General features: G+C 53.7%; 1 protein-coding gene across 6 annotated transcripts in view; it reads right to left on the bottom strand.

The window, feature by feature from the left end:
- ARHGAP22 (Rho GTPase activating protein 22) overlaps window positions 1-26,172 on the bottom strand; it is a 159,083-nt gene that overhangs the window by 104,310 nt on the left and 28,601 nt on the right. The window contains exon 1 of one of the 6 annotated variants that reach the window (XM_070433186.1): window positions 23,918-24,210. The exons of the other annotated variants lie outside the window; for them this stretch is intronic. Coding sequence (XP_070289287.1) covers window positions 23,918-23,951 — 34 coding nt within the window. The 5' untranslated portion in view covers window positions 23,952-24,210. Of the gene's footprint in view, window positions 1-23,917; window positions 24,211-26,172 lie in introns of those variants that run through there. 6 annotated transcript variants of the gene reach the window in all.

The raw sequence follows: 26,172 nt of genomic DNA, 5'->3' as shown, positions 1-26,172 counted from the left end.
GTGCACATGGAACATTTGCCAGGATAGACCACAAATTAGGCCACAAAACAAGTTTCAATAAATTCAAGAAGATTAAAATCATATCAAGAATCTTATCCAATCAAGATGGTATGAAGCTAAAAATTAGTTACAAAAAGAAAACTAAAAAACACACAAACACATGGAGGCTAAATAACATGCCACTAACAACGAACAAGTTAATGACAATATCAAGGAAGAAACCAAAAGACAAATAAAAATGAAAATGCAATGACCCACAATCTATGGGACACAGACAAAACAGTTCTAGAGGGAAATTTATAGCAATATAGGCCTATTTCAAAAAATAAGTAAACAAAACATCTCAAATAAACAATCTAACCTTACACCTAAAGGAATTAAAAAAGAACATCAAACAAAGCCCAAAGTTAATAGATGGAAGGAAATAATAAAGATCAGAGAGAAAATAAACAAAATAGAGTTTAAAAAAACCAATATAAAAAATCAATAAAATCAAGAGTGGGTTCTTTGAAAAGTTAAACAAAATTGATAAACCTTTAGCTGGAATCACTGAGGAAAAAAAAGATGGTCTATATAAATAAAATAAAAAAAATGAAAGATAAGTAACAACTGACACCATACAAACACAAAGGATGATCACAAAATACTATGAACAACATATGCCAACACATTGGACAACTGGGGAAAAGAAATAAATTCATAGAAACATATCATTTTCCAAGACTAAACCAGGAAGAAACAAAATCTGAATAGACAAATAACTATTAATAAAATCAAATCAGTAATAAAAAAAATGCCAGCAAACAAAAGTCCTAGGCCAAATGGCTTCACAGGTTAATTTTACCAGACATTCAAAGAACTAACACCCATTCTTCTCAAACTATTCCAAAAAATTCAAGAGGAGGGAAGGCTTCCAAACTCATTCTATGAGGCCAGCATTACCCTATATCAGATTTTTAACCTTTTTCCTCTCATGGTACACATGAGCTAATTACTAAAATTCTACAACATACATATCTATATATCTATATCTATATCTATATCTATATCTATATCTATATCTATCTATCTATCTATCTATCTATATATTTTGCCAATCTGACAAAAATAATAGGTATAATTTTGATTCATTCACTCCAGACAGCTATTGTGTTGGCTTTTGACATTTTTTATTTGAGAATCTAAGTCATCCAGTACACCAAAGGTGGCAGGTTCCATTCTTGTCAGCGCAAATACCCAGGTTGTATTTTGACCCTCAGTTGGGGCACTTGCAGGAGGCAGCCAATCGATGTTTCTCTCACATCAATGTTTCTCTCTCTCACTTTCCTTCCCTTCCCTTCCCTCCCTCCCTCCCTCCCTCCCTCCCTCCCTCCCTTTCTTCCTCTCTCTAAGATTAATTTTTAAAATAATGAAATAAAATAAAATTAACAAGCATATCCTCAGGTAGGGATATAAATAAATACATAAAATACAAAAATTACTTAAAAAAACATAAAAGTCTGGGTCCTGCCAGAGCTTACATTCTGGCAGGGCTCCTGTCACTCAGGCCCCAAGGCAGGTGGCCTCACAGAGCCCTTCCCTGGTTTCTGCTTGGCATCCCCCTGGAGGCACCGGACCTGAGTACCTTCGCCCAATGCCCAAAGCCACCGCGCTGCTTCCATGGGCCCATCCTGGAAGGGTGGCCTGGGCAGTGGCCTCTGCTTCAGCCCTTTGTGGCTCCCGGGCAGGGCAGGGACTTCTCTCTTATAAGCCAGAGCCTCAGAGCCTGTCTACCCCACAGGCTCCCTCTTCTCCCAGCTGACCCCACTGACCAGCACTCTGCCGGGGCTGATAGAGCCCTCACCGTGATGCCTGGGTGCTTGCACCCATCCCTTCCTGCACCCTCCCTCCCTCTCCTTTGTCTCCGAGGAAGTTCCTCTTCTCTTTCTGGCCAGTATCAAGGATATTGCTGCAGGGCCCCTAAAAGGGGCGTCCTGGACTTCGGAGGAACAAACCTGAGTCCTAATGTAATCACATTTGTGTTTTTAGACCACGGGTCCTCACTTCTGATTGGAACACATGGTCCCTGCCACCCAGCCATGCACTGTGCCTGTCATTCTGTGTGTGTGTGTGTGTGTGTGTGTGTGTGTGTGTGTGTGTGTAAGCTGCTCCTCTTACACACGTGGCTGCAGCTCCCTCCATCTGGGCCACCCTCTGCCCACGCTGTCCCACCCGCTTGGACCTTTCTCCCATCCCTGCGCCACTCAGCCCCTGGTTCCGGCTGCGCAGTAAGCTCCTACGCATTCTCAAGGTCTCACTCCACAGAACCTTCTGAATCTTCTCCGACATCGCTCCCTCCCCTCCCAGCTGGTCGTGTCTGTGTGGTGGTCCTCCTGCCACTGCGGACTGAGGGTGGGGAGGAGAGGACAGACGTCTTATTCCACGTGTGTGGAGGGAACGGATGCGAGTCATGCTATCCAACATCACAGGCCATCGGGCTCACCCTCCTTCTCAGGTCTGTCTGCTTCTTAACATGACATGAACGTAACACTGGCCGGTACCGAGGACACCCTTGTCTGGTGGTTGCCAGCTTGCTTTTAGTGTCAATGGCTGGGATTGCAAATCTACCACTTTTACATGAGCAAAATATTGGGAGGCCGTCCTGTGGGCCTGCTCTGGGAGAGGTGGCTTCACTGATAACCGGGACTGAGGGGGCCCCATCTCTTCTGCCTGGATCCCCACACAGCTGTGACTGCCCCTCGGGCACCACCAGCCAAGCAAGTCAGACCGTGTAAGGTGCTGCAGGCCCTGCCTTGAATCCTGCTGGCATCCGGCTGCTGAATGCCCCAGCCTCACGGCTGTGCTTTGACCCAGAGGGGAAGCAGTTGTTTCTAGGCTCCCCCTGCTTAACTGAAAATGCTGGGTGATGGCTGAGGGCAGCGGTTTTGCCCAGAGACTGAGGGGAGGCAATCAGGGAGTGACGCCTGGTGGCAGGGCCCAGCTCCTCCTTCTGGGGAGCGGCCGCCCGGAACCCGACCGTCCTGCACCTGGCGAGCCTTACTAGTTCCTGCATTTACTGGCCAATCGCACGTTTGCTCCCCAGCATGTCGATGTGTGTCAGATGAAAGTGTCCTCCCTGCCTTTACTTCTATGGCCGTTTACTGTCCTGTGAGTGGCCTATTGCTGGGCACTGCAATTCGTTCCAATGCTAGTGATTTAAAGTGACAATGGGTTCAGCTGGAGAAGTACAGGCTGGTTTCTGGATCGCTGCCCACACGGTGAACTCTCTGCCTCAGTCAGTTGCTCAACAAGCTGGGCCCATGCGGAAGGACAATAGCTGAGCCTGCAGGGCGAGCGGGAGGGCAGATGGCATGCCTGGCAGAGCGCTTGGCCTGTACCAGGCACCCAGGAATGGGTTACCATGGCAATGGCAATTATGATAATGAAGAACTATTCCTGAAGGTGGGCTCCCAGCCGTGGGCTCACGATGCAGGATGGACAGACCTCATGGCTCTTGGCCCTATGGGGCCCTTACACGCTCCTTCTAAGCATGGTGTGAGGCTACGTTGTACCACAAGCTACACCGTGTCCCTTGTCCACAGCCATCAACATGCAATGGCGTGGTTCGAATGCTCCACCACAACTAGCCGGTATGAACTGGCAGTCACCCTCTAGCTCACCCTGCTACGGATTCCTACGCAGCCGGGGCGGCTACGCACAGGCCTCCCTGACTGTACCGAGACTGGTGCTCTCGTGCCCAGTTGACTATTGCCCCTGCTGGCAAAGGCTGGGCGAGGCGGGAGCAGCTGGGGGCCTGTAAGTCCACGGCCTTCCCAGGGTCTCTCTGCAGCCCTGGAGAGCTCCCGTCCTGTCCAGGGTCCACAGCGCCGTGTCTGTGTCTCCCGCCTGCTCTGTGCAGCCTGGGCGGCCAGCTCTGGAGGGAGAAATGCCTGGTCGGGGGAGGCGGGCTGAGCGGTTGGCAGGCAGATGGGGTTTGTGCCCGGCGGGACCCACGGGCATCAGGAGGGACTTCAACTCTTAGGGCTGTACCTGCTCTCCTCCCTCAAGCTGTGCAGGGGCTGGGGCAGGGCTGGACCGACAGACAGACTCAGCTCCCTTCCCGGGGCCTGGGCAGGGCTGGGTTCTGCGGACCTGGACATGATGATGAGACGAGGGTGGAGTCTGACAAAGGGCCAGGGGCAGAGGGGACAGGTGTGTCCCCTTGGTTACTGTTTTCTTCTCTGAGTCTCAGAATCCTTATCTCTAAAATTCCCTTAATGGGTGCAGAATCTACTGTAAAATTAAGTCGCTGGGTGTCCTAAGCTTCAGTTAGTTGAGATTAGCATGAGCCTTTGCAGAAAGCTGGGCCTTGTGGTTTGCTCTGGTCAAATCCCGGGAGCGGTGGGCTGGCTCGGGCCTGCACTGTCTGCCCTCCATTCTCCTCTGCCGCTTCTCCAGGAATCCGCACGGGGGCTTAGAACCTCCATCCTTCCCACTCCCTCCTGAGGAATGCAGGGATGGAGGGGCTTCACGGAATGTTCTAGCACCACAACCCTGGTTCTGTCTCCTGTCTTCTATTAGGACAGGGCCTAAAGCTGTCTCATTTGACAAGACCATAGCGCTAGCAGGACCAGGAATGTACCTGCGCTTCCTTCCAAACGCCTGAGCAACCTGGGGGGACCGACACAACAAGAGCTGGGTGGCTTGGTAATGCACCCCAACAGTGAGGAGTGCGGGGAGCCCTCAGCCTGCTCTGGGCGACTGCAGAGGTGCTCTCTGTCCAGTGTGTCTGTTCAGGAAGCCAGAACCTCAGAGCACAGGACCCTGGATGCTGGGACTGGCAGAGAGCAGGTGCGCAGCACACACGGGCAACAAATAAATAAATAAGTAACCATGGGTGTGACTGGCCCTCAGATTCCTCATGGTGGCAAGACAAAGGAGGGGTGACATTTTTTGCCCTGTTCCCCACGCCCTGGGCACCACCCTCCCGAGGCCTGCAGGTATGGAGGGAGCAGGCAAGGGGGGCCTTTGGGCAAGCAGGCTGGGCCAGCCTCAGGCGGCGAGCTGCAGCCATTGTCGGCTGCAGCAGATGGGAGCACCCCCTGCCCGCCCCTCCTGCCCGCCGGCCCCTGGAGGAGAGGACCCTGGCTCCTGCCAGGGAAGCACATCCTGCGGGTGCTGTGCTGCCAAACCAGCCTGGTTCCCTCCAGCTGGTCCATTATACAGGCTACTTACAAGCCCCACCAAGTATCTTCAAAGAAAAAGAAGCCTTATGATGTGTTAAACCACTGTCCTGTCCTCGGCTTTTCCTGAGTCAACTTATTCCGTTCTGGAAATAGTAAGCCAAGGTTTCAGGTCAGACAGCTCTGACAGCCTAAGGCTCCAGAGCTGAGAGCTGCTGGAGGCCCGGAGCCCACAGGGCACGCTCGCCAGGGAGGTGGGTGAGCGGCACTTGCAGCTGAGGTTCCTCTGCTCACAAGCAGGTTCCTGCCTTCACTCCCTCCTGCCTTCCAGGCCGCAGACCTCCACCGGTGTGGTGCGGAGCCAGGGGTCGTGTGCTCCTGGAGCAAGCATGTCAAACTCAAAGGCTAACACGGGCCAAATAAACGAGGTATGCGGTCCGTGGGTCGTGGGGGAATAAATCACAGAGAGCAACCTCTCAGAGATGCAAGAACCACAGGCCACGTGGGCAAACAGAGGCTTCAGAGCTCCCGAGGGTGCAGATCCGCTGCAGGCGCCTGCGAGGGGAGCACCGGGCTGAGCCAGGGGAGGCGGGCGCTGATGGGGTCAGGGAAGGAGCTGGCATTTGCTATCTCTGGGCCAAATCAGCACGTGTCAGGTGGAGGCTGTCAGCTCCCCTCACTGACAAGCATCGCTGGAGATATAGTGGCTGGTTCTCCCAGTCCCTCCTTCTTCACACCCCGCCCCCCCCCCCCAACACCCCTCAGTCTCCATCCACCCCTCGAATTTGGAGGTTTCTCTCCTCCTGAAGCTGCTCTGGTCAAACCCAACAGTCTGTCTCTGGTTCTCAGCTCAGAGACTCCTTGGTGCTCAGACACGGTTCCTCGCCTCTTCTCAAAGCTCTTCCGCCGTGCTGTGCGGGCTCAGGGCCTGGCCTGCGTTTCAGGGCTCTCGCCGCCTCTGGCCTGCTCTGGCTCCACCGCCCCTGTGCCCCCGGAAGGCCTGCTGCTGCCTCCAGCTGCCCCCATCCCTCGACTGCCACATCTTTATTTCTGCCCAGGCCTTTCTCCAGCGCTTCAGACTCCCCTGTCCAGCCATCTGCGGACATCTTCATATGGACGGTTCCAGATCATGGAAGCCCATGTCCAAATTCAACACCCACTCCTCTCTCCCAAATGCGCTCCCCGCCCCTGGCTGAGGGCTCACAGCCAACAGCCTGACAGCTGGGAGGGGCTTCGAAAAATCCCTCCTTCAGGCCCTACACCCAGTCAGTGTCCGAGGATTCTCTCCGTCCTCGCCCTCCTATTCCATCCTCTTACTGAACCCACGGAGATTCTGGCCCTCCCGCCCTCCCCCCCCTCCCCGCCCTCCCCCCCTCCCCGCCCTCCCCGCCCTCCCCCCCCTCCCCGCCCTCCCCGCTCTCCCCGCCCTCCCCGCCCTCCCCAGAGCCTCCAAAAGGCGTGCAGCTGCCGAGGAAATCTTACTGAACACGGATCAGCCAGTTTCCTTCTTTTCTCAAAAGCATGTGGCATTTACCAACTCTGTGCCGAGCAAGTCCACTCCCAGCCTGGCCGCCACGATTCCTTCAAGGGACGGCGGAGCTGTCAGTATCACACCACCCGGCAGCCTTAGACACGCTGCTGTCCAGATCTGCTGAATCAGAACCTGCGGGGAAGGGCCTGGGGCAGCCGTGGGCAAACTACGGCCCGCGGGCCGGATCCGGCCCGTTTGAAATGAATAAAACTAAAAAAAAAAAAAAAGACCGTACCCTTTTATGTAATGATGTTTACTTTGAATTTATATTAGTTCACACAAACACTCCATCCATGCTTTTGCTCCGGCCTCCGGTCCAGTTTAAGAACCCATTGTGGCCCTCGAGTCAAAAAGTTTGCCCACCCCTGGCCTGGGGTCAAGATTTGGAAGCAGCATAGGTGATTCTGGTAATCGCTGTCCTGGTTCTAGTCACACCTGACAACATCTCATCATAAAGCCCTGTCGCTCCCCCTCGAGGTCCAAGCCCTACCTTCCCTGGAGGTGTGGGTCCAGCGTCACCACCTCCATGCGGCCTCCCAGAGTCTCCCCCTGAAAGGAGCCCCTTTCTTTTCACTCCAATGTCACCTTTAGAGGAGCATGAATAACGGCCGGGAACATAATAGGGTCGTCTGTACAGTGTGTGTATCCACCTCTTCCCACTATTGGGGGCCATGGAGACAGGAGACCCAGCTCCCTCCAGGGAATTCTGTGTGCATGAGTGTGTGTGTGCATGAGTGTGTGTGTGTGAGAGAGAGTACGTGTGTGCATGAGTGTGTGTGTGCATGAGTGTGTGTGAGAGTGTGTGTGGGCATGAGTGTGTGTGCATGAGTGTGTGTGTATGAGTGTGTGTGAGAGAGAGTGTGTGTGTGTGTGTGAGACAGTGTGGCATGTATGCACGATTGTGTATATGTTTGCAAGTGTGTTTACAAGTGCTCTTATTTGGAGCAATCCTGTATTTGGAATATGGGGTTGGTCCAAGCTATCCGTTCTGAAGAAGGCCCAGGGCCTGCAGACTTATTCAGGAGCCTTGGCAACCTGGGATACTTGCACGCAAGCCAGGCTGTGGGGGAACTGGGGGAGCTGAGGAGACCAAGCCAGGGGGAGAGAGGCAGAGGGTGGAGGGGGGTGCATCTCTGAGAGGGTGGAGATCAGGGACCACTCTGAGACATTTAGAAAGAGGGGCCAGTGATTGGGATGTGGAGGAGGGGAGTGGAGGGGCAGGACAGCGGTCAAGGAGGAGGAGCAGAATGGTGCAGGGAGCTCAGCTCGCCCACGCTGGCTTTCTGCAGACTCTCGGCCCCGAAGGGGTGTGTGCGGGAGGAGTCCGGTGTGCACTCTGGAGTGTGGGCAGAGAATGGGCCCACGAGAGCGGTGGCTACAGACCAGTGCCTGGCACGTGGGAAGCCTCAGGGGGTGTTGAATGACAGTAATAACAGTGATAATTTCTATTCACCAAGGGCTGGACACATATGCTATAAACCGGACTGAATGCTCCTCGCAAGTGTTACTACATCCGCTTTTGCAGATGTGCAAGCTGAGGTTTGGAGAGCTAACGAAGCTGCCCAAGGCCACCACTGCCAGCAAGTGGCACAGCCTGTTTTCAAATGTAAGTTCACCCTCGTGCAGGGCCTGTGCATTTAACCCCTCAGGAAACTGCCACACACCTGTGAGGCCCCCCCAGGCCTCTAGATGAGGAAAGGAGACTAAAGCCAGACCCCGGGAACTTGGGGCTGAGGATGAGAACAGGCAGAGAGGCATGTGGCTGACCCTGGGAGAAGCCGCCAGAGGGATGGGAGAGCCAACACCGGCTTAGCCAGGAGAAGCCTCACGTGTGGGCAAGATGCTGGCTTGCCTTCTGTCTGCCCAACCACTGCCCCGAATGAAAACACAAGTAAACTCAAACCCAAGAGGTCAGAGCCCAGGATAGAGGACAAATGGTCAGTCATCATTAGAGAAGGACAAGGGCTGCGCAGCGTCAAGGTGTTGCCAAGGCAACATGAGGTGCAGGGCCAGCAAAGGAGGCACTGAATCATGCCCTTTTCATTTCTGAGCTGAAGAAATTAAAGAAGTGAATAGGCGATGTACAGAAGAGAAATGCAGATGACCAATAAGATGTGTAAGGATGCTGAACTTCAACAGTAATTGTGAAATGCAAATATATCCATAATATAAAAAGTATAGTAATACTAGAGGCCCTATGCACGAAATTCATGAAAGGGTCTTGGCCCCGGCCCCCACCCACTGCGGCTTTGTCTGGAAGGAAGGACATCCAGAAGGATGTCTGGTCTAATTAGCATATTACGCTTTTATTATTATAGGTGTGTTGCTGAGGTTGTGATAATGACAAGCCACTCTGTAGAGGGCAACTAAGCTGCATTTAATAAAACTAAAAACATGCCTACTCTGCACCCAGGAATTCTGCTTCTTGCCTCCGTCCTCCAGAAAGAACCACAGGGCACAGGGAGTCAGGCACAAGGATGCCTTTGGAGCACCTGTGTGACCCCTGGAAACTGGAAATACCCAAATGCCCAATGATAGGAAAATATGGTAGCTAAATAAACTGTTATATTCACATTATAGAATGCTTTGCAGAAGTTAAAAAGAATGAGACGAATGTATATACTAACATGGTCAACTCCCCTTTTTAACAAACACTCCAGAAGAGGTATCTTTACTCTCTTCTGCAATTCCTCTCCTATTCCCTTTCTTTGGTAGTAACAGATACCTCACGTGACATTTATCGCTGTAACCATTGTTAAGTGTAGAGTTCAGTGGCATTTGGTACAGTCACACTGCTATGTAACCATCACCATCATCTACCTCAGAACTTTTCATCATCTCTGACTGCTTCCTGTTCTCTTTTGACCCCACCCAGTCAGGCTTTCCCTACCGCTCCCACCCAAACTGCTCTCATCAAGGTCACCAGTACCCTCATAACTGACCAATCCAAGGGTCACGTCAGTTCTCCCATTCCTTGACCCCTTGCAGCACTTGACCACGTTGGCCTTCCTCCTCCAGCATCGTTTCTACCCTTGGGTTCCAAGACCTCCCTCCTCTCCCCTCCTTCACTGTCACACTCTCAGTGTCCTCATCTTGCCCACCTCTTGGCGTGCAGTGTCCAGGGATGGTCCTTGGGCCCCATTTCTATCCACACTCGCTGTCTCAGTGATCACCTTCTGTCTCATGGATTTACACACCATCGATGTGCAGAAGGCTCAACCCTGAACCTGAGATCACATGTCCATTACATACCCACCCGAGCACATCCCACCCTGAAACCTTCTCCCCGTCTGTCAGTGAGACCACGACGCTCAGGCTGGCCCTCACTTCTCCCCTGAATTACTGCTGTAGCCCCTTCTCCAGTCTCCACTCTGACACCTGTCTACAGCCTCTTAGCAGGGCAGCCAGAGAGAGTTTTTCCAGGTGGGAGTGAGCCATGTTGCTCCCTACGACAGCTCTGCAGACTCCCCTTCGTGCTCTGTGGATAATGGGGCCATCACGACAGCCACAAGGTCCTCAGACCAGGCTGCCTGGACCTCCTTGTATCCCCCAGTCCTGGCCACACTGGTCTCTCTAGCCTCAGGGCCAGCCACACGCTCGCCACCTGGCCCTGACCCGCCGTCCTATCTCTGCAGGGCCTCCTCTCAGCCCCTCATCTTTACTCAAATGCCATTTTCTCTTGTGATCAAGAGAAAAAAGTACTTTAGAAAAAAAATACTTGGTATTTAATTTTATTTGTATTCTTTTTAAAATTCTCACCTGAGGACTGAGGACATGAAGAGAGAGAGAGAGAAAGAGAGAGAGAGAGAGAGAGAGAGAGAGAGAGATCATGCCCCAAGTGGGGATGGAACTCGCAATCCAGTACATGCCCTTTGGGTACACAGGACAGTGATCAACCCACTGAGCCACTCAGGCCGGCTTGACCACCCTTTTAAAGCTGTATCTGCAACTCTCCCATCTCCCGTTTTCTGCTTTAACATTTACTTAAATTGTACTCTAGCAGTGGAAAGCAAGAGCACAATAACATGAAACAAAAACCATATGAAGAGGGAAGAAAAACACAACATCCAAAAAAAGACATCACCACGCATTTCAGGTGGGACACCTGCTCATGTGGAAGGGACCTGCGGCACCTGTCCCGGTGGTGATGTCGGCCAGGGGCGGGCGCCGGCACACAGTGCGCTCTGCGCAGGGAAAGGATGCAGGAAAGAGAACTTGGAATGGAGCGGAGCTGGGCCCCTTAGGACGTCTAAAATAGCAATTCAACATCACGTCCGAGAAATGTTTGTGAATAATAACCTGCGACAAGCACCAAGGAGGCAGTGGCCACACACTAACTAGAGCAGTGGTTCTCAACCTTCTGGCCCTTTAAATACAGTACCTCATGTTGTGACCCAACCATAAAATTATTTTTGTTGCTACTTCATAACTGTAATGTTGCTACTGTTATGAATCGTAATGTAAATATCTGATATGCAGGATGGTCTTAGGTGACCCCTGTGAAAGGGTCATTTGATCGCCAAAGGGGTCGCGACCCACAGGTTGAGAACCGCTGAACTAGAGGCTGGCGCTCCGGGCTGGACAGATGGCGCTTCGTGGAAGTGTGGCCCCGACCCAGTGTGGCCTCTGGGGGGCCAGGTCAGGGGCCTCTCTGGAGCCCCTCCCACGGCTTGAGGAAGGCGGGCTCAGTGAGGGGGTGCAGTTGGTCTCCTCAGTCTCCCCAGAGCGGATCGCGGATCATGTAGGCCAGTGGTTCTCAACCTTCCTAATGCGGCGACCCTTTAATACAGTTCCTCATGCTGTGGTGACCCCCAATTCTATTGTTACAAATTGAACATAATTAAAGCATAGTGATTAATCACAAAACAATATGTAATTATATATGTGTTTTCCCAAAGGGGTCGAGACCCACAGGTTGAGAACCGCTGATGTAGGCGCATTCCCTGCTCGCACGCCCCACCCCACCCGCCCCACACTTGACACTTGGGAGGCTTCCCAGGTGGTGGCTGTATCTGCAACCCTCCAGGCGCCTGTGTTTGCAGGGCCCCTGGCTCCTGGAGCACACCCTGTGCAGGCACTTGGAGAACCTAGTTTATGCTCCCCCACCCCAGCCCTGGCCTAAGCTCCTGGGTATGGGAGCCCCAAGCCCCTGCAGCCCGGGTCTCATGGGAAGCCACTCAGGGGTGACGAGGCAGATGTCACACGTCAGAGCCCCCCGTGCTCAGGGCGAGCCCTCCCTTTGCTGGGCTTTGCACCCCAGCTTGGCTCTCACCTTCTGTCCTGCTCCCACCCCCACCCCTCACTGGTATCCCGAGGGCATGGAAATCCTCACCAGAGTCTCCTTCAGAGAACATCACCTACCACACCGCTCATGGCCTTTAGAACAGGCTGTGCAACACCGGCCTTGGGGAGCCACTGGGGCGCCTGGCCGCCGCTCAGGGGCGGGTCTGCAGCCAGCCAGGCTGTTCCCCTGGGCAGCGCTGTAAGTGCTGCAGGCCCGGAGCGAGCAGAGTGGCTGCGTAGGGGCTCAAGGCAACTGATTTATCAAATCAATGGGAAGTTAAAGCCGGTGGGGAAGGCGGGGAGGGAGCGAGAGGGCTCTCAGAGATGAATTGATTTAAAGGGTAAGCACTGAGGCAGAGACTGATTGAGAAGAGAGAGGGGAGGTAATGGAAGGGGCACTGGAGGGGGCTGGACAAATGGTTTCATCAAGTTAATGTGATTTGCAGCCAAGGGCGAGGGAGTAGCCAGGCCCACGCTGTCCTGGGAGCACTGCGCGACCCGCTGGTTCACTACATGATGTTCCCGAGGACCCACCGCTCAGATCGGTTTTTAATTTGTTACTTAGCTTCTCTCTGGGCTCACGGGCCACCTGTTCTTTGCTGGGTCCCCCATCTGAGGGGTCACCAGCCAGGCCTCCTAATGGGCCTCCCTGCAGGGCCTGGAGGACGAAGGACAAGAGCACAGCTTCCCCCCCAAGAAGGGAAAGCACTAACTCTAAAACAGTGGTGCTGAGGGGTCTAGGGAGCTTGGGTTCCCATCATGGTTATTTTAATGATGTGAAAGTATCGATAGAAAATATCACATTAAGTGGTTTGTATTGGCTGCTCTGGGTCTTCCTCCTGGCCCAGCTCGACCTGCACGTCCATGCCCTGTGCACCCCCAGAGTCCACTGGATCCAGCGTTCATTCATCCGGTCACGGAGCTCACGGGGCCTCCTGTGCATCCACCTGTGCTAGCACCGGGCATGGGGGTGGAAGGCACAACCCTGCCCTGGCAGCGGTGACGGGGCAACAAAGACACCCAAATACAGGAGACTCATCACGGCAAGTAGAAGGGGAAGTGGGAGCGTGAAGGCAGCAGCCGGACCAGGCGGGAGGCCGGTGGCAGTGGTGAGGCCGGAGCGGGTGGAGAGTGGGTGCACCATTACGGCGACGGGCACATTGTCTTAGCTGCAGGCCCCTGGGCACAGCAAAGACCGGAGCACTCTCGCCCTCCCTGCTCCTTCCTAAAAGCAGGGCCTCAGTTTCCCTTTACGGGGCGCCTCCCCTCCTGCACGGGGAGCGCACCGTGCGAGGGTCACTGTCAGCAGACTCCAGGCTGCATCGCAGACATCACTGAACACGGTTCCCACCGACGTTTTGTCACCTCCCACCCTGGCTCTGCCTGCTCTTTGAGGCGTCACCTCTTTCCTGTGAAGTCCCCCCAAACACTATCAGTAATTTATGTCTTTCCTTCTGTTAATTTGTCTTTTATAAGCTCAATTTGCTGGCCTCAGGCTCAGAACATAGCCGGGGAGAGGAAACGGGTTTCCTCCCTACACTATGGAAGGTCAGGGGAGAAGAGGGAGCCTGTAGGGGTTACAGGAAGACGTCAGGGCGAGAGCCTGGCGTCCCACCTAGGAAGCCTGGCTCCTGGCTCTTAAAACCCTGACTATGCCAGGTCCCGGGTCCCTGCCCTAGAACAACCACACCCTAACGCTGCTCCCCAAGACTAATGAACACCTGCTGCTCTTAGAAAGTCAAGCCTGGTGGACTCCCTCTAACTATTCACAGGCTAACCCTCCCCCACCCCCGCCCCCGCCCTGTGGGGTCTCTGCTGCCGCATCTCCTTGGAAAGGCTGTGCCCCCATCAGGGTGCAGACAGCTTTAGCTGATCGATGTGCGCATGAAGTCGCATGACGAGGCCTCTGTGGGCCTGTGTGCACCTCACTCTTTCCAAGCCAGCGACAGGTCCCCGCGTGGCTGTTCCCGCGGGATGCCGGCACCTGTGAGCCCGCCAGCCTGGAGCCGGCTCACCCTGAAGTATCCATGCGGCTCTTTCCTGTGCTGTTGGTTTGAGGTTCCCGAAGCAGGGGGCTGGCTTTGTCCGCAATGCTGTGCTCAAAGACTATGGGAAAAACCAGATCCACAGACTGTCCCTCGGTAGCGATCTTGGTTCGGAAGAAATCTGCCCCAGGACTTGTCCTACCCAGGCCTGTCTCCACACGATGAAGGTCAGAGGGCACGAGATCACTGGTTCGGTTCCTGTGACCAGAGGAGCGGCAGCAGGAGACCCCAAACACAAAACCTCAGTTTCCTACTTTCCCCAGCTGGGCCCGCAGACAGGCCGCGTGAGGTCGTGAAATGGGCTCAGGGTTTTCAGGCTGAGGCCCTTTCAGCCTCGTGGAGCCCAGGTGTCCACGAGAAATGGCAAACCCAGCGGACCCCCTGGACTGCAACGCTTCGTGCCTGGAGGAAGCCCACTCCCTCCTCGGGACCCTGCCAGACCTTGTCCCTTGTCCGGAGCTGGCCAGGCGGGCGGCCTCGGCTCCGGGGCAGACCTGCAGGCCACTCACTAGGAGCCTCGGGTCAGTGAGTTGACGTAATTCGATATCAGTTATCGATTTTGTTTCTGCCTGCCTACCGGCCATTAGCTTGGATCAATACACTCCGCTTTGGCTGAGTAATCACTGAGGCTGTTGACGTTTCGGTGGAGTCAGGGCAGGTCCCGGCTGCCTTCCTGGGGGAGCCCAAGGCAGCCTCCGACCCTGGTCTAGCCCAGGCCTGGCCTGTTTGGCAAGCATTTACCTCCACTTCCCACCAGTAAGTTCGGCGGCAGTCCAGCCGGAGCTCCCCTGGCCAGACATGGTGGCTCCTGTGTCCTGAGTGTCTGAGTGCTGGCGCGTGAACTCGGGCATCTTCCTCGGGAAGAACTCCGTGCTCCCATGGCGGGGATCCAGGAGAAGAGGCAGGAGCGGGCGGAGTCTTGGGTTCCAGCGCCTCTCTCCAGGGCACAAACTGCCCTCCTGTGCCCGGGCCTGGGCAGCAGCAGGCAGATACAGTCAGGGGGCAGGCGCAGCGCCCGGGGCAGGGGCGCCCGCAGGCAGCCCTGAGGGCTCTCAGCACTTGTGCTCTGAGGACGAGCCCGGTGTCCCCTCCATCCCTGAGGATGGCAGGTGGGAAGCACACACTCCCACAACACCTACTGGATGCGCGCCCTCCCTGACTCAGGGCCACTCCCTGCAGACCCACCGCCCGTACTGCAGCCAGCATCGACTCTAACGCTGTCCAGCCAGGCCACTACGTCACTGCCCTGCTTAACGCCCTACCTGATGTGGGCTGAGCCTACCCCCCCCCCCCACCTCCCCGCCGTCCCTGGTCCCCCCACTGCCTTCCTGCATTGCAGCCACCCTGGTTTCCCAGTACGTCCTGCACGAGCATGTGCCTCGGACCTTGTCACAGGCTTCCCCCTGGATGGCTTCCCCTCTGATGCCTGGCAGGGCCTGGTGCATGAGGATGAGGCACTCGGTCGTGTTCAGGAGCCTCCGGGGTTTAAATCCCAGCACTGCCTCCTGGCGGGTCCCCTCCTGGCCGGTAAGTTTTCTCTGGGACACAGTCTCCTCATCTGAGAAACGGGACAGTGCTCTCTCAGCACGGTGCTCTGGAGAGGAAGGGACCACACACAGGCAGGTGTCCCAGGACATCACAGGGCGGCCCAGCGCGGCAGTGAGGCCGGGAGCAGGGACGAGGCTGGAGCAGGCAGCACCCTGCAAAGAGGTGGGTGGACAGCCACGTGGCCTTGGACAGGCATGGACGTGCGAGCTGGTCTCGCCTTTGGCGAACGAGTGCCTTGCTCGGGCTTTTCTCATCGAGGGGTGCCCAGCACTGTCGGCCTTGCCAGGCCTGCCCCGGGCTGTGGGGGGCACAGTACAGTTGCCTCATGAGCTGTGTTTGCTCTGAAGCAGGCTCCCTGTGTTCATAGGCACGAGCTGTGTCTCTGCTCTGGTTAAATACTTGGTCAGTGCAAAGGGATTAAATAGACGAGTCTAACTCCTCATGCGCGGGGGAGAAGGCATCGGAGGGGCATTCGAGCTGCTGATTTTGTCAGAAATTGGTGCTGCAACACCACAGCGGCCCACGCTGGGTTCGCAGCGTCAGCAGCAGAGGGGGCCGGACCTGCCTGAGCCCACGCACCTGGGCACCAATGCCAGCCCTGCAGCCACCCCTAGTTGAGGTGCCCACTCTCTGCAACCCATTTAATCCCAACCCCTCGCCTTTCCCACGCCTGCTGTGTGGCCAGGCTGCCTTTCAGATGAACAAATCTAAGCCGGACCAGGCCAGAGTGGGTGGCAGAGCCCTCCTTCCGTTGCTGCCCCTGCCTGGCGACAGCGCTGTGCATACCCGCCCGCAGAGAGAGGTGCTGGCCAGGAAGCAGACACCCGCAGCATGGGGCCCAGTTTGCTCGGGACACCGCCTGCCCTCCTGGCCTCCGGACACAGCTAGACTGGGAGTGAGAGTGGGGGAGGGGGAGGAGGAGGCTTACAGACCTCAGAGCACTGTGCTGAGCTGCTCCCAGTCCTGTGAGGAGTGTGACTGGAGCATCTTCCTGACGCCGCCTCCACTTCCTCCCTGTCTCACAGTGTTGGTGTACGGACTAAACTGGGGGTGGGGGTGCATGTAAGTGGAAGTCCAGCACATGTCCGCACGCCCGAACCACTCCAGGCGCTCTTCCCACTGTCCTCCCTTCCCTAAAGAATGTTAGAAGGAGAGGGTCCCCACTTATGATTATTCCATTTACATGAAGTTTAAGAACAACGCTCTGTGGTGACAGGTCAGGAGAGGGAGTCTGGTTTGAGGAGGGACTGGAAGAGACACAGGGAGCATCTGGGTTGAAGGAAGTGCTCCTTCTCTTGATCCATCTGTGCACCTGTGACCCGTGTACATCACTCTGTAAATTACACCGGAATTAAAAAGCGAGAGCCCCCGCTGGTGTGCTCAGGGGGTGGAGCGTTGGCCCTCTCACCGAAGGGTCATGGGTTCAATTCCCTGTCAAGGGCATGTACCCGGGTTGCAGGTTCGATCCCCAGCCCAGTCGGGGCGTGTGGGGGAGGCAAACAGTCAATGTCTTTCTCTCTCTCTCCCCCATCCATCCCTCCTTTCCACTCTCTCTAAAAAATCAATGGAATAAATATCCTTGGGTAAGGATTAATAAAAAAAAAGAAAAAATATTAGGAGTGAACAATGAGAATGCTAGGATATTGAAAAATCAGGCTGCAATGTTCTTTGAGGCCACGGCTGTTCAAAGACCCAAATCAGGAATTACTCCTGTGACCAGGTCCCTGGGGCTCATCTGAGGGCATCTGCAGTTTCATTTCAGTTCTGAGCAAACTTCTGGAAGGGAGAAAGGAGAGAGCGCTGTGAGGTGGAAGGCTGGCCAGTGGTGGACAACGTCCAGGCAGGAGGCTGCAGCCCTTGGGGAAGGTGTCAGCTCTGAGCAGCGGTGCCAGGGCCTGGCCTGGCCTGAGGGGACCCCTGGGTGAGTCTCCCTGGCCTTCCTTCTCCACCACAGGCTCCTGCCTGTCAGACCTCCAGTCCCTGGCTGAGCTCCGGCCCAGGCCCTGGCTCCACCCTCCATGACGGGCTTTCATGGACGCCGCCTTGGCAGGCCTCACTGACCGCTCTCCATCTTCACATGTTTATCTTTTTTTTTGGGTGTGAACATTTCAGTTCTGCTCTCTTAGCAAAGTTCAATGATCCCACAGTGTTATCACTACAGTCACCATGCTTACTCCGTTAGAGCCTCAGACCTCATTCATCTTACAGCTGACAATGTGGACCCTCGCACAGCCTCTTCCTGTTCCCCACCCCCGCCCGTGGTGGCCACGTTTCCACACTGTCTCTGTGAGTTGGCCTTTTCTTTTTAGATCCCACATACAAGGAGGCTCTGCAGTACTTGCCGTTCTCTGTCTGGCCTATTTCACTCAGCACAATGCCTCGAGGTCCATCCATGTTGCCACAAATGGCAGGATTTCCTTCTTCCTCATGTCTGAATAATATTTCATTGTACATAAAAAATATATGTTATGTAACATGTATACAGTAGGCCCTTGAACAACACAGGCTTAAACTGCATGGGTCCAGTTATATGCAGATTTTTTCAATAAATACGTATAGCACTGTAAATGTATTCTCTTTCTTACAATTTTCTTAATAACATTTTTTCTAGCTTATTTTATTGTAAAAATACAGCATATAACTCATATAACATACAAAATATGTGTTAATTCACTGTTTATGCTATCGGCAAGGCTTCCGGTCAACAGCAGGATGTTAGTAGTTAAGTTTTGGGGGAGTCAAAAGTTATACACGGATTTTTGACTGCATGGGGGTCAGTGTCCTAAGCCCCCCATGGTATTTAAGGGTCGACTGTACATATGTGTAAATATATATTCATATATATCTGTGTATATATCTGTATATACACACACATATATAACACAATGTCATACTATATGTAATATATATAGTGTATAATATATACCACATCTTCTTTACCCATTCAGCCACTGATGGACATGTAGGCTGTTTCCAGACCTTGGCCGTTGTGAATGGTGCTTCAGTGAACATGGGAGCACAGGAATCCCTTTGAGATCCTATTTTCATTTCCTTTGGATCTAGAACCAAAAGTGGGAATCCTGAACCATCTGATAGTTCCATTTTTAATTTTCTGAAAACTCCCATACTGTTTTCCATAGTGGCTGCACCAATTTACATTCCCACCAATAGTGAGCCAGGATTCCGTTTCTCCACATCCTTGCCAACATTTATCACTTCTGTTTTTGGTAATAGCCATTCTAACAGGAATAAGGTGATATCTCATGTGGTTTTGACTTGCATTTCCTTGACGATTAGTGATGTTGAGCACCTTTTCATGCACCTGTTGGTCATTTGTATTTTTTCTTTGAAAAAAAGTCTATTCAGTTCTTCAGTCCATTTTAAAATTGGATTTTTTGAGGGGGTTATTGAATTGTAGAAGTTCTTTATAGATTTTGGATATTAACCCCTTATCAGATCTATGCTTTGCAAATATGCTCTCTGTAGGTTGTCTTTTCATTTTGCTGATGACTTCCTTTGATGAGCAGGTTTTTAGTTTGATGTAGCCCCACTTGCTTATTTTTGTTGCCTTTGCTTTGGTCAAATCCAAATAATCATTATGAAGACTGAGATCAAGGAGCTTATCCCGTATGTTTTCTTCTAGGATTTCAGGTCTTACATTCACATCTTTCATCATTTTGAGCTAATTTTTGTGTGTGGGATAAGATAGGCATCCAGCTTCACACTCTTGCATGTGGCTGTCCAGTTTTCCCAACACTATTTATCCTTTCCCCATTGGATATTCCTGGCTCCTTTGTTATAAATTACTTGCACAGGCTTATTTCTGGGCTTTCTGTTCTGCTCCATTGATCGGTGTGCCACAGATCACTTTTATGCCACATTACTTCTTGATTTTCTCTTTTAAGAATTACCTGTTAACTTTTCGCTATGGAAGGTGAGGATTTTATTTCTTTCACTCCCCTGTCCCCACCACACACAAGCACCCACCCAGCCTTCCAATATAGGCCTATTACAATTTTGGTTTGGTCAATACACAGAGTTTGCATTATTAGTACTATGTAATTGCTGGTCCCTATGTAATTGTAGGCCCTATGAGCTATGTAGTGAACTGTAATAATTTTTCCTTTCATCTATCACTTTTTGCTTTTCCTGGAGTTCATAATTGCCTTGTTTTGTTTTGTTTTTCATTTGCTTAGTTTTCTACTACATATTAATAATTCAACCTTAAATATTTCAACAGTTGTCTAAATCTAATCTCTATGTTCATATGTGTTGGGCACCTTCTTAAAAATATCACTGCTTTTTATTACTCAGAATCCGTGGCTCCTAGGAGACACGTAGGGCAGTGCACAGTGGTTTGAGGCTACCGTGAAGCCCTGTGCTGGGTGAGGCAGAGGTCAGAGGCCTCAGAGTAAGAAAGACATGAATAGGAATTCCACCACTTGTTGGCAGGGCACCATGATTCTCCTTTCACATCTGTTGAGATGGGAACATGATGCTTCATCATAGTATAGTTATGAGAATAAAGCCACTGGAAGTACTCTCTCTCACTCATAGGACTTTCTCTCTCCATTCACAGAGTGTTGTCCAGGCTCTGCACAATCACCAAGGCTTACATGACACCGGTACTTCTGCTAAAGGAGAGAGCTAACCCTGCTATAGCTTTGCTCGTCAGCCTAACAATTTCCTCTAAAAGAAGGGGCCTCGCTTGGCTGGTGTGGTTCAGTGGTTGAGCATTAACCCACGAACTGGGAGGTTGTGGTTCCATTCCCAGTCAGGGCACATCCCTAGTAGGAAGCATGCAAGAGGCAGCCGATCAATGATTCTCTCTCATCATTGATGTTTCTATCTCTCTCCTTCTCCCTTCCTCTCTGAAATCAATAAAGACACACACACACACACACACACACACACAGAAGGGGCCTCCTAATGGCAAAGGTCAATTTTATTTTAAAATTAGAGGCCCAGTGCATGAAACTCCTGCACTGAGGGGTGGTCCCTCAGCCCAGCCAGTGCCCTCTCACAGTCCAGGAGCCCCACGATCGGTTGCCCCAAAGAGGTAGGCCCTACCCACCCATCGCAGCCCACCAGTTGGGCGATCATGGAGCCCCCCGATTGACCACCCAGCTGGCCGGTGGCCTGGGCCTCCCTCTGCAGTGTGATCATGGGGCAATGGCCGGCCCCTGACCAATCGAATCGCATCTGCCTTGGCTGGCCTGGTGACAGTGGGTGTCATAGAATGGTCATCAGGATGGTCGTCCGGATGGTCATTTTGCTGTTCAGCCATTCAGTCGATTTGCATATTACACTTTTATTATTATAGATATTTTAAACAAAGGCAGAAATTCTAAAAGATAATTTGACAGATGGATGAAATAAAAATTAAAAACGTATGCACATCTGCATAAAAGAAAAAAATACCCTAAAAGGCAAGTAACAAATTAGGAAAATATTTGTAACATGTAAGTCAGCCAAGGGAGGGGCCAACTTTCCTACAGACCTGGGCCATTAGGGCAGACAGTTCCCTCCTCCCTTCCTTCTTCCCCTTCCTTCCTTCCTTCCTTCCTTCCAAATATATGTACTGAGTGACCACCAAGTGCTTGGTCCCTGCCCTCACAGCTCACAGTCGAGTGGAGTGACAGACATTCAGAGATAAACCCAGTGAGGAGTGTACAACTGGAATTCATGCAAGGTGCATGCTGTTAAGAAGAGGAAAGCAGGGAACAGAGAACCCAGCTGAGACTGAGGTGTGTGGGAGGACATTTTTGGTGACAACTGAGCTGAGAACTGGAGGGTGAGTCCAAGTTAAGGAGTGTGTGTGTGTGTGTGTGTGTGTGTGTGTGTTGACACCTGCCTCTAACTACTTCTTGGAAGTTGAGCTCAGCCAGGACACAACAGTTGACCAAACGTAGTTCTATATGCAGGTAAGGGACAGTAGGGTTTTCCTCGGGAGGTTCTCAATGCTGGCACCTCCCTGTCCCCAGGAAAGAGATGAGAGGATGGGGACCTGCCCCCAGATGGAGACCTGCCAGGAAGCTGACAGGGTAGAGTCCCTGGGAAGTCTCTGTCTGTAGAGCAGCCTTTTGCCAGACTCCAGAGCTCCTGAGCTGGCTGACTGGGCTGATGGTATTAATTTCCCAGAAAGAGACCCAGTCTTTGTCACACAACAGCGTGGGCCTCGCCGTGGCGGAGTCTGGGAGTGTATTTGGAATGTACAGTCTGGAGCAGCCTGGACAAGGCAGTGTCTGGATACGGGGGGCTGAGAATCACATGCTGTGACTTCCTGTGCTTATAACACGTATCCTGCTCAATTCCTAAAAGGTTGGAATGAATCTTGAAAGTTCTTCCGTACCAGAGCCCACATTTTTCAAGGCACATGTATCTAATGGTCTCTATTTCTCCCAAAACGTCCGGAGGGAGGGTGATTCCTTAACGAGCTGCGAGCCTGACCCTGTGGGACCCAATCCTTGACCGGCCTCAGCCTCAGGCTGTGTCTGCTGCCCCCTCCTCCCGGCTCCACCTCCTGGTCCAGTGCGCCCTGTCCTCCCATGGCACATGCCTCCTCCCTCCATCACCCTGTGCCTAGGCAGGTGCCCATCATCCTTCAGCTTACAGCTCAAGCACCCTCACTTCCTCTGGACACTTCACTTACAGTCTGTGCTCTTAGAATGCTTCTTGGCATGGTTTCTGATCACACATTTTTGTGGTTGATCGCTATTAATGACCAATGAATAGCTTCATAGATTTCATCTTTTAACACATCTTGTCAGGGTTTCTCACCATCAGCACTATTGACATTTCGGACCAGATGATCCTTGTCGTGGGCTGTCCTCTGCATTGTGGGTGTTTAGCAGCATCCCTGGCCTCTACCCACTGGATGCCAGGAGCAACCCTCCGTCGGAACAACCAAGACCGCCTCCAGACAGTGCCACCTGTCTCCCTGGGCAAAATCACTCCCACAGAGAACCACTGACCAGAACAATCGCTCAATAAGAAGTTTGGGTTGTCCAAGGCAGACTTCCCGACAGCCCTGGCCTGAGGCGCTGACCTCTCTGGGCCTGCACTGGCCAGCAGACACACAGTGTGGGCCACTGTGTAGTTCTAGCAGTTACATTAAAAGAAACTAAAAGACAGAACAGGTGAGAAGAATGTCAATAATATATGTGATTGAACCCAGTATAGCCAAATACTGTCCTTTCAGCATGTTATCAATAATTATGAATGAGATATTTTGCGCTCTGTTTTTCCTGCCAATCATCAAAATCGAGTGTGATTTTCTTGATTTGGGCAGCCAAGGTGCAGCGCTGAGCAGCCACATGTAGGGATGGGAGGTGGCCCCCGCTCTCTCGCTGGCTGTCACCGATGGCACCAGCCTCAGCAGAGCCATGCACAGCCCTCCTTACCCATGAGCCCACAGTTCACACTCCACCTGCGCACCCCACAGGCGGGGTTCTGATGGCTCTGACTACATGTTGGGGGCCAGCCTCCCCCCGGTCTCCAGGAGCCTGCGACAGGCTACTGACATGGGTGTGCTGCCTGCGCATTCACCGGAGCTGGAGGGTCCCCGCCCACACAGGTGAGTCTCACACTGTTTCCAAGCTCCCCTGGCAGCTGCCTCACCCACCTCCAAACCCCCCTCACGCTCTGTGCTCACAGGGAGGCTCAGCCCTCCGCAGACTGGCCACCTGGAAAGACACTCTATTTTCTTAAGAGACAGATGTTCTCATCTAAGATGACACGCCCTAGCCAAGAAGCTGCTGTCCAGAAAGCTGTCCCTGGCTCTGGGACTTGTCCCGAGGCCGCTCTGTAGGGACACTGGGTGCAAGATCCTCCCATCCCCTCTCCCTTACTGTCTCTGTCCCACTTCCCTCCCCCCACAGCGCCCAAATCTCCAGGCCGCCCAGCTGTGGGGAGTCCTCAGGGGACCACCTGCCCCCCAAGACCTGAGGAACTGCTTCCGCAGCCCAGCCTTGGCCACGCCCACGGGCTCTGCCTGGCAGCCCCAGGCGGTGAGTGCGCCCCACTCAGACCAGCTTCCTCAGAAGCCAGGGCACCGCCTCCCTGGCGAGCCCCACGTTTAGTTGGCTGCTGGGACAAAGTTTCTCCAAAGTTGTCACCTGGTCACATCGAGCAACCCAAGGCCTCAGTGAAACAGACTATGGGGAGAAGCTGCACACCCCCTGAGGCACTAAGACAGCCACTGGCCCTTTGCAGGCTCAGGTCTGATCCCCACTGACCCCAGGCTCCTCGCCTCCGTCTGAGCCCCCGCAGCAGCCAGCCCAGTGACCACACATTCACGGGAGACCCACGCACCCTGTGCCCAGACCCGCCCGCGAAGCCGGACTTACCCCTCCTGGCTTGCCTGACCTTCGGGCTCAGCATGTCCCTGCAGCCCCCGGGCCAGAGTCGCGGGGTCAGTCATCACTTCCCTTTTCTCTTCCTCTCGCCCAGTCGCCCCTCATGCCCCGCAAGAGCCCTATGGCCACTGGGTCAGCAGCGAGGCTCGCTGGGCTCCATCTTCTGGCTGCGGAGCGCAGGTTTGCCTGGGACTACATACACCTCGATGCATTATTTATCCAGATCCCAGGATTAATTCCCGGCCCAGCGAGCCATTAAGAAGTTCTGTACCCTCTGCTGATCCATCCCTGGGCCAGGGCGTACGCGGCAGCGGGTCCCGGAGCTGAGCCCAGCGGGCGCGCGGGCGGGGCGGGTCCGCGGGGAGGACCGGGCGAGGCGTCCGGGCAGTGGGGCGGTGCCGGCTCGGACCCGCCCTCCTCCGCGCTGGGAGGGCTCCTGGGGCTGCGCCAGACGCCGGGAGGGAGGCTCAGGGAAATCTGCAGGCTGCCTGCTGAGGTCGGGCTTGGGGGGTGAGGGGGAGGAGGTGGGAGAGCGCTCTCGGGGAGAGGTTGGCCGAGACCCCTGCAGGCCAAAGACCCCCTCCCCACCCCCAGGGCCCGTCCAATGGGACCTGCAATGCCCCACGTTTCCTGCCAGAAGGGCCCAGGAGGCGGGCGGGAGCGCAGCTTCCACCATTTCATTGAAAGACAGGTGTGACCGGGCGCCTGGCGGCCCCAGGTCCCTGGGGGACTGGCCATCGGGGAGATGCCCGCAGGGACGTTACCTTTCTCTGCTAACTCGGTAAGGGGCCTGGAGTAAGGATGAGTAGGGAGGACTTAGCTCCTAGGATCTGAGGACGGTTTCCTGAGGAGCGGCTCTGCGCACTGTGGTGCTATTTAATACTAGCATAGCTCTAGCGTGTATAGTGGGGGTGCCTCAATATCCTAAAAATTGCCCAAGAATGCCATCTCAGCAATCACTGTCATTCCCTAGGCACCTGCTGTGTGCCCAGCAATGAAGTGGTGTTTATATTCAACATCTCACTTAATTCTTTTTTAAAAAAAATATATTTTATTGATTTTTTACAGAGAGGAAGGGAGAGAGATAGAGAGTTAGAAACATCGATGAGAGAGAAACATCGATCAGCTGCCTCCTGCACACCCCCTACTGGGGATGTGCCCGCAAACCCAGGTACATGCCCTTGACTGGAATCGAACTTGGGACCCTTCAGTCCGCAGGCCGACGGCTCTATCCACTGAGCCAAACCGGTTTCGGCTCACTTAATTCTTAAATTCCCCCTCCCCCCTGCCCCCAGGCAAGTGCTGTTGTCCAGGCTTTCAGATGAAGAAACAAAGGCACAGGGAAGCTGGAAAACTTGCCCAAGTCACTATGCTGTCCCCGTGGGTTTCTGACGCAGGGCTGTGTCTACCCCGTGTGATGCTGGTCTCTCTAAATACCCAAATGCTGACCACTTCCGGTGGCAGTTCCTGGCTCGAGAGCCTCAGGGAACATGTTAGATGGCGAGAGCCCGCCTTTCTGCCCCAGAAAGTGCCTCGTGCCTGGCAAGGCATTCGAGCCTGGGCACTGTGGGGTCCTCTTAGTTGGAAGCCAAGGGGTTTGAACAACAGCCTCTCTGCTTCTAACAACCACGATCCCTCCCTAACCCTCCTGGTGCCCCTCCGCCCACTGACCCCCCGATATTGGTATGTTATCAATGCCAGCAACTGGAGGGAAGAGTCCACAGGGGGCCCACTGTGGAGTCCTTGCAGAGATGACGGGGCCTGGGGGGTGGAGAGCAGGGACGGATGGGGAGGTGAGGACTCACCAGGAAGTAAGGGGCAGAGGGCCAGGTAGAGGGAGAGAGCAGAGCCACGGAGGCACAGCTCTTACTCATCATCAAGTCACTTGTTCTGGCTGCAGCCACTCAGCAGAATGTTTGACTAAGTGTCTGGACGTGACCTAGCTCTTGTACTGCTTCTGCTACACAAGCTATATTCATGCACAGCCCCTGCCCCTGAGCCTCTCACCTTCATATCCACAGCCCCTGCCCCCTGTGCCTCTCACCTTCACACCCACAGCCCCTACCCCAGTGTCTCTCAACTTCATACCCACAGCCCCTGCCGCAGTGCCTCTCACCTTTATACCCACAGCCCCTGCCGCAGTGCCTCTCACCTTCATACCCACAGCCCCTGCCCCCTGTGCCTCTCACCTTCATACACACAGCCCCTGCCGCAGTGCCTCTCACCTTCATACCCACAGCCCCTGC

Source organism: Myotis yumanensis, unplaced genomic scaffold (assembly GCF_028538775.1).
Source record: "Myotis yumanensis isolate MYYU_CA2020_CCGP unplaced genomic scaffold, mMyoYum1.0.hap1 SCAF_13, whole genome shotgun sequence".
Classification (NCBI taxonomy): Eukaryota; Metazoa; Chordata; class Mammalia; order Chiroptera; family Vespertilionidae; genus Myotis; species Myotis yumanensis.
Note: the sequence above shows the minus strand (reverse complement) of the source record. Positions and strands in the feature narration are given on the sequence as shown.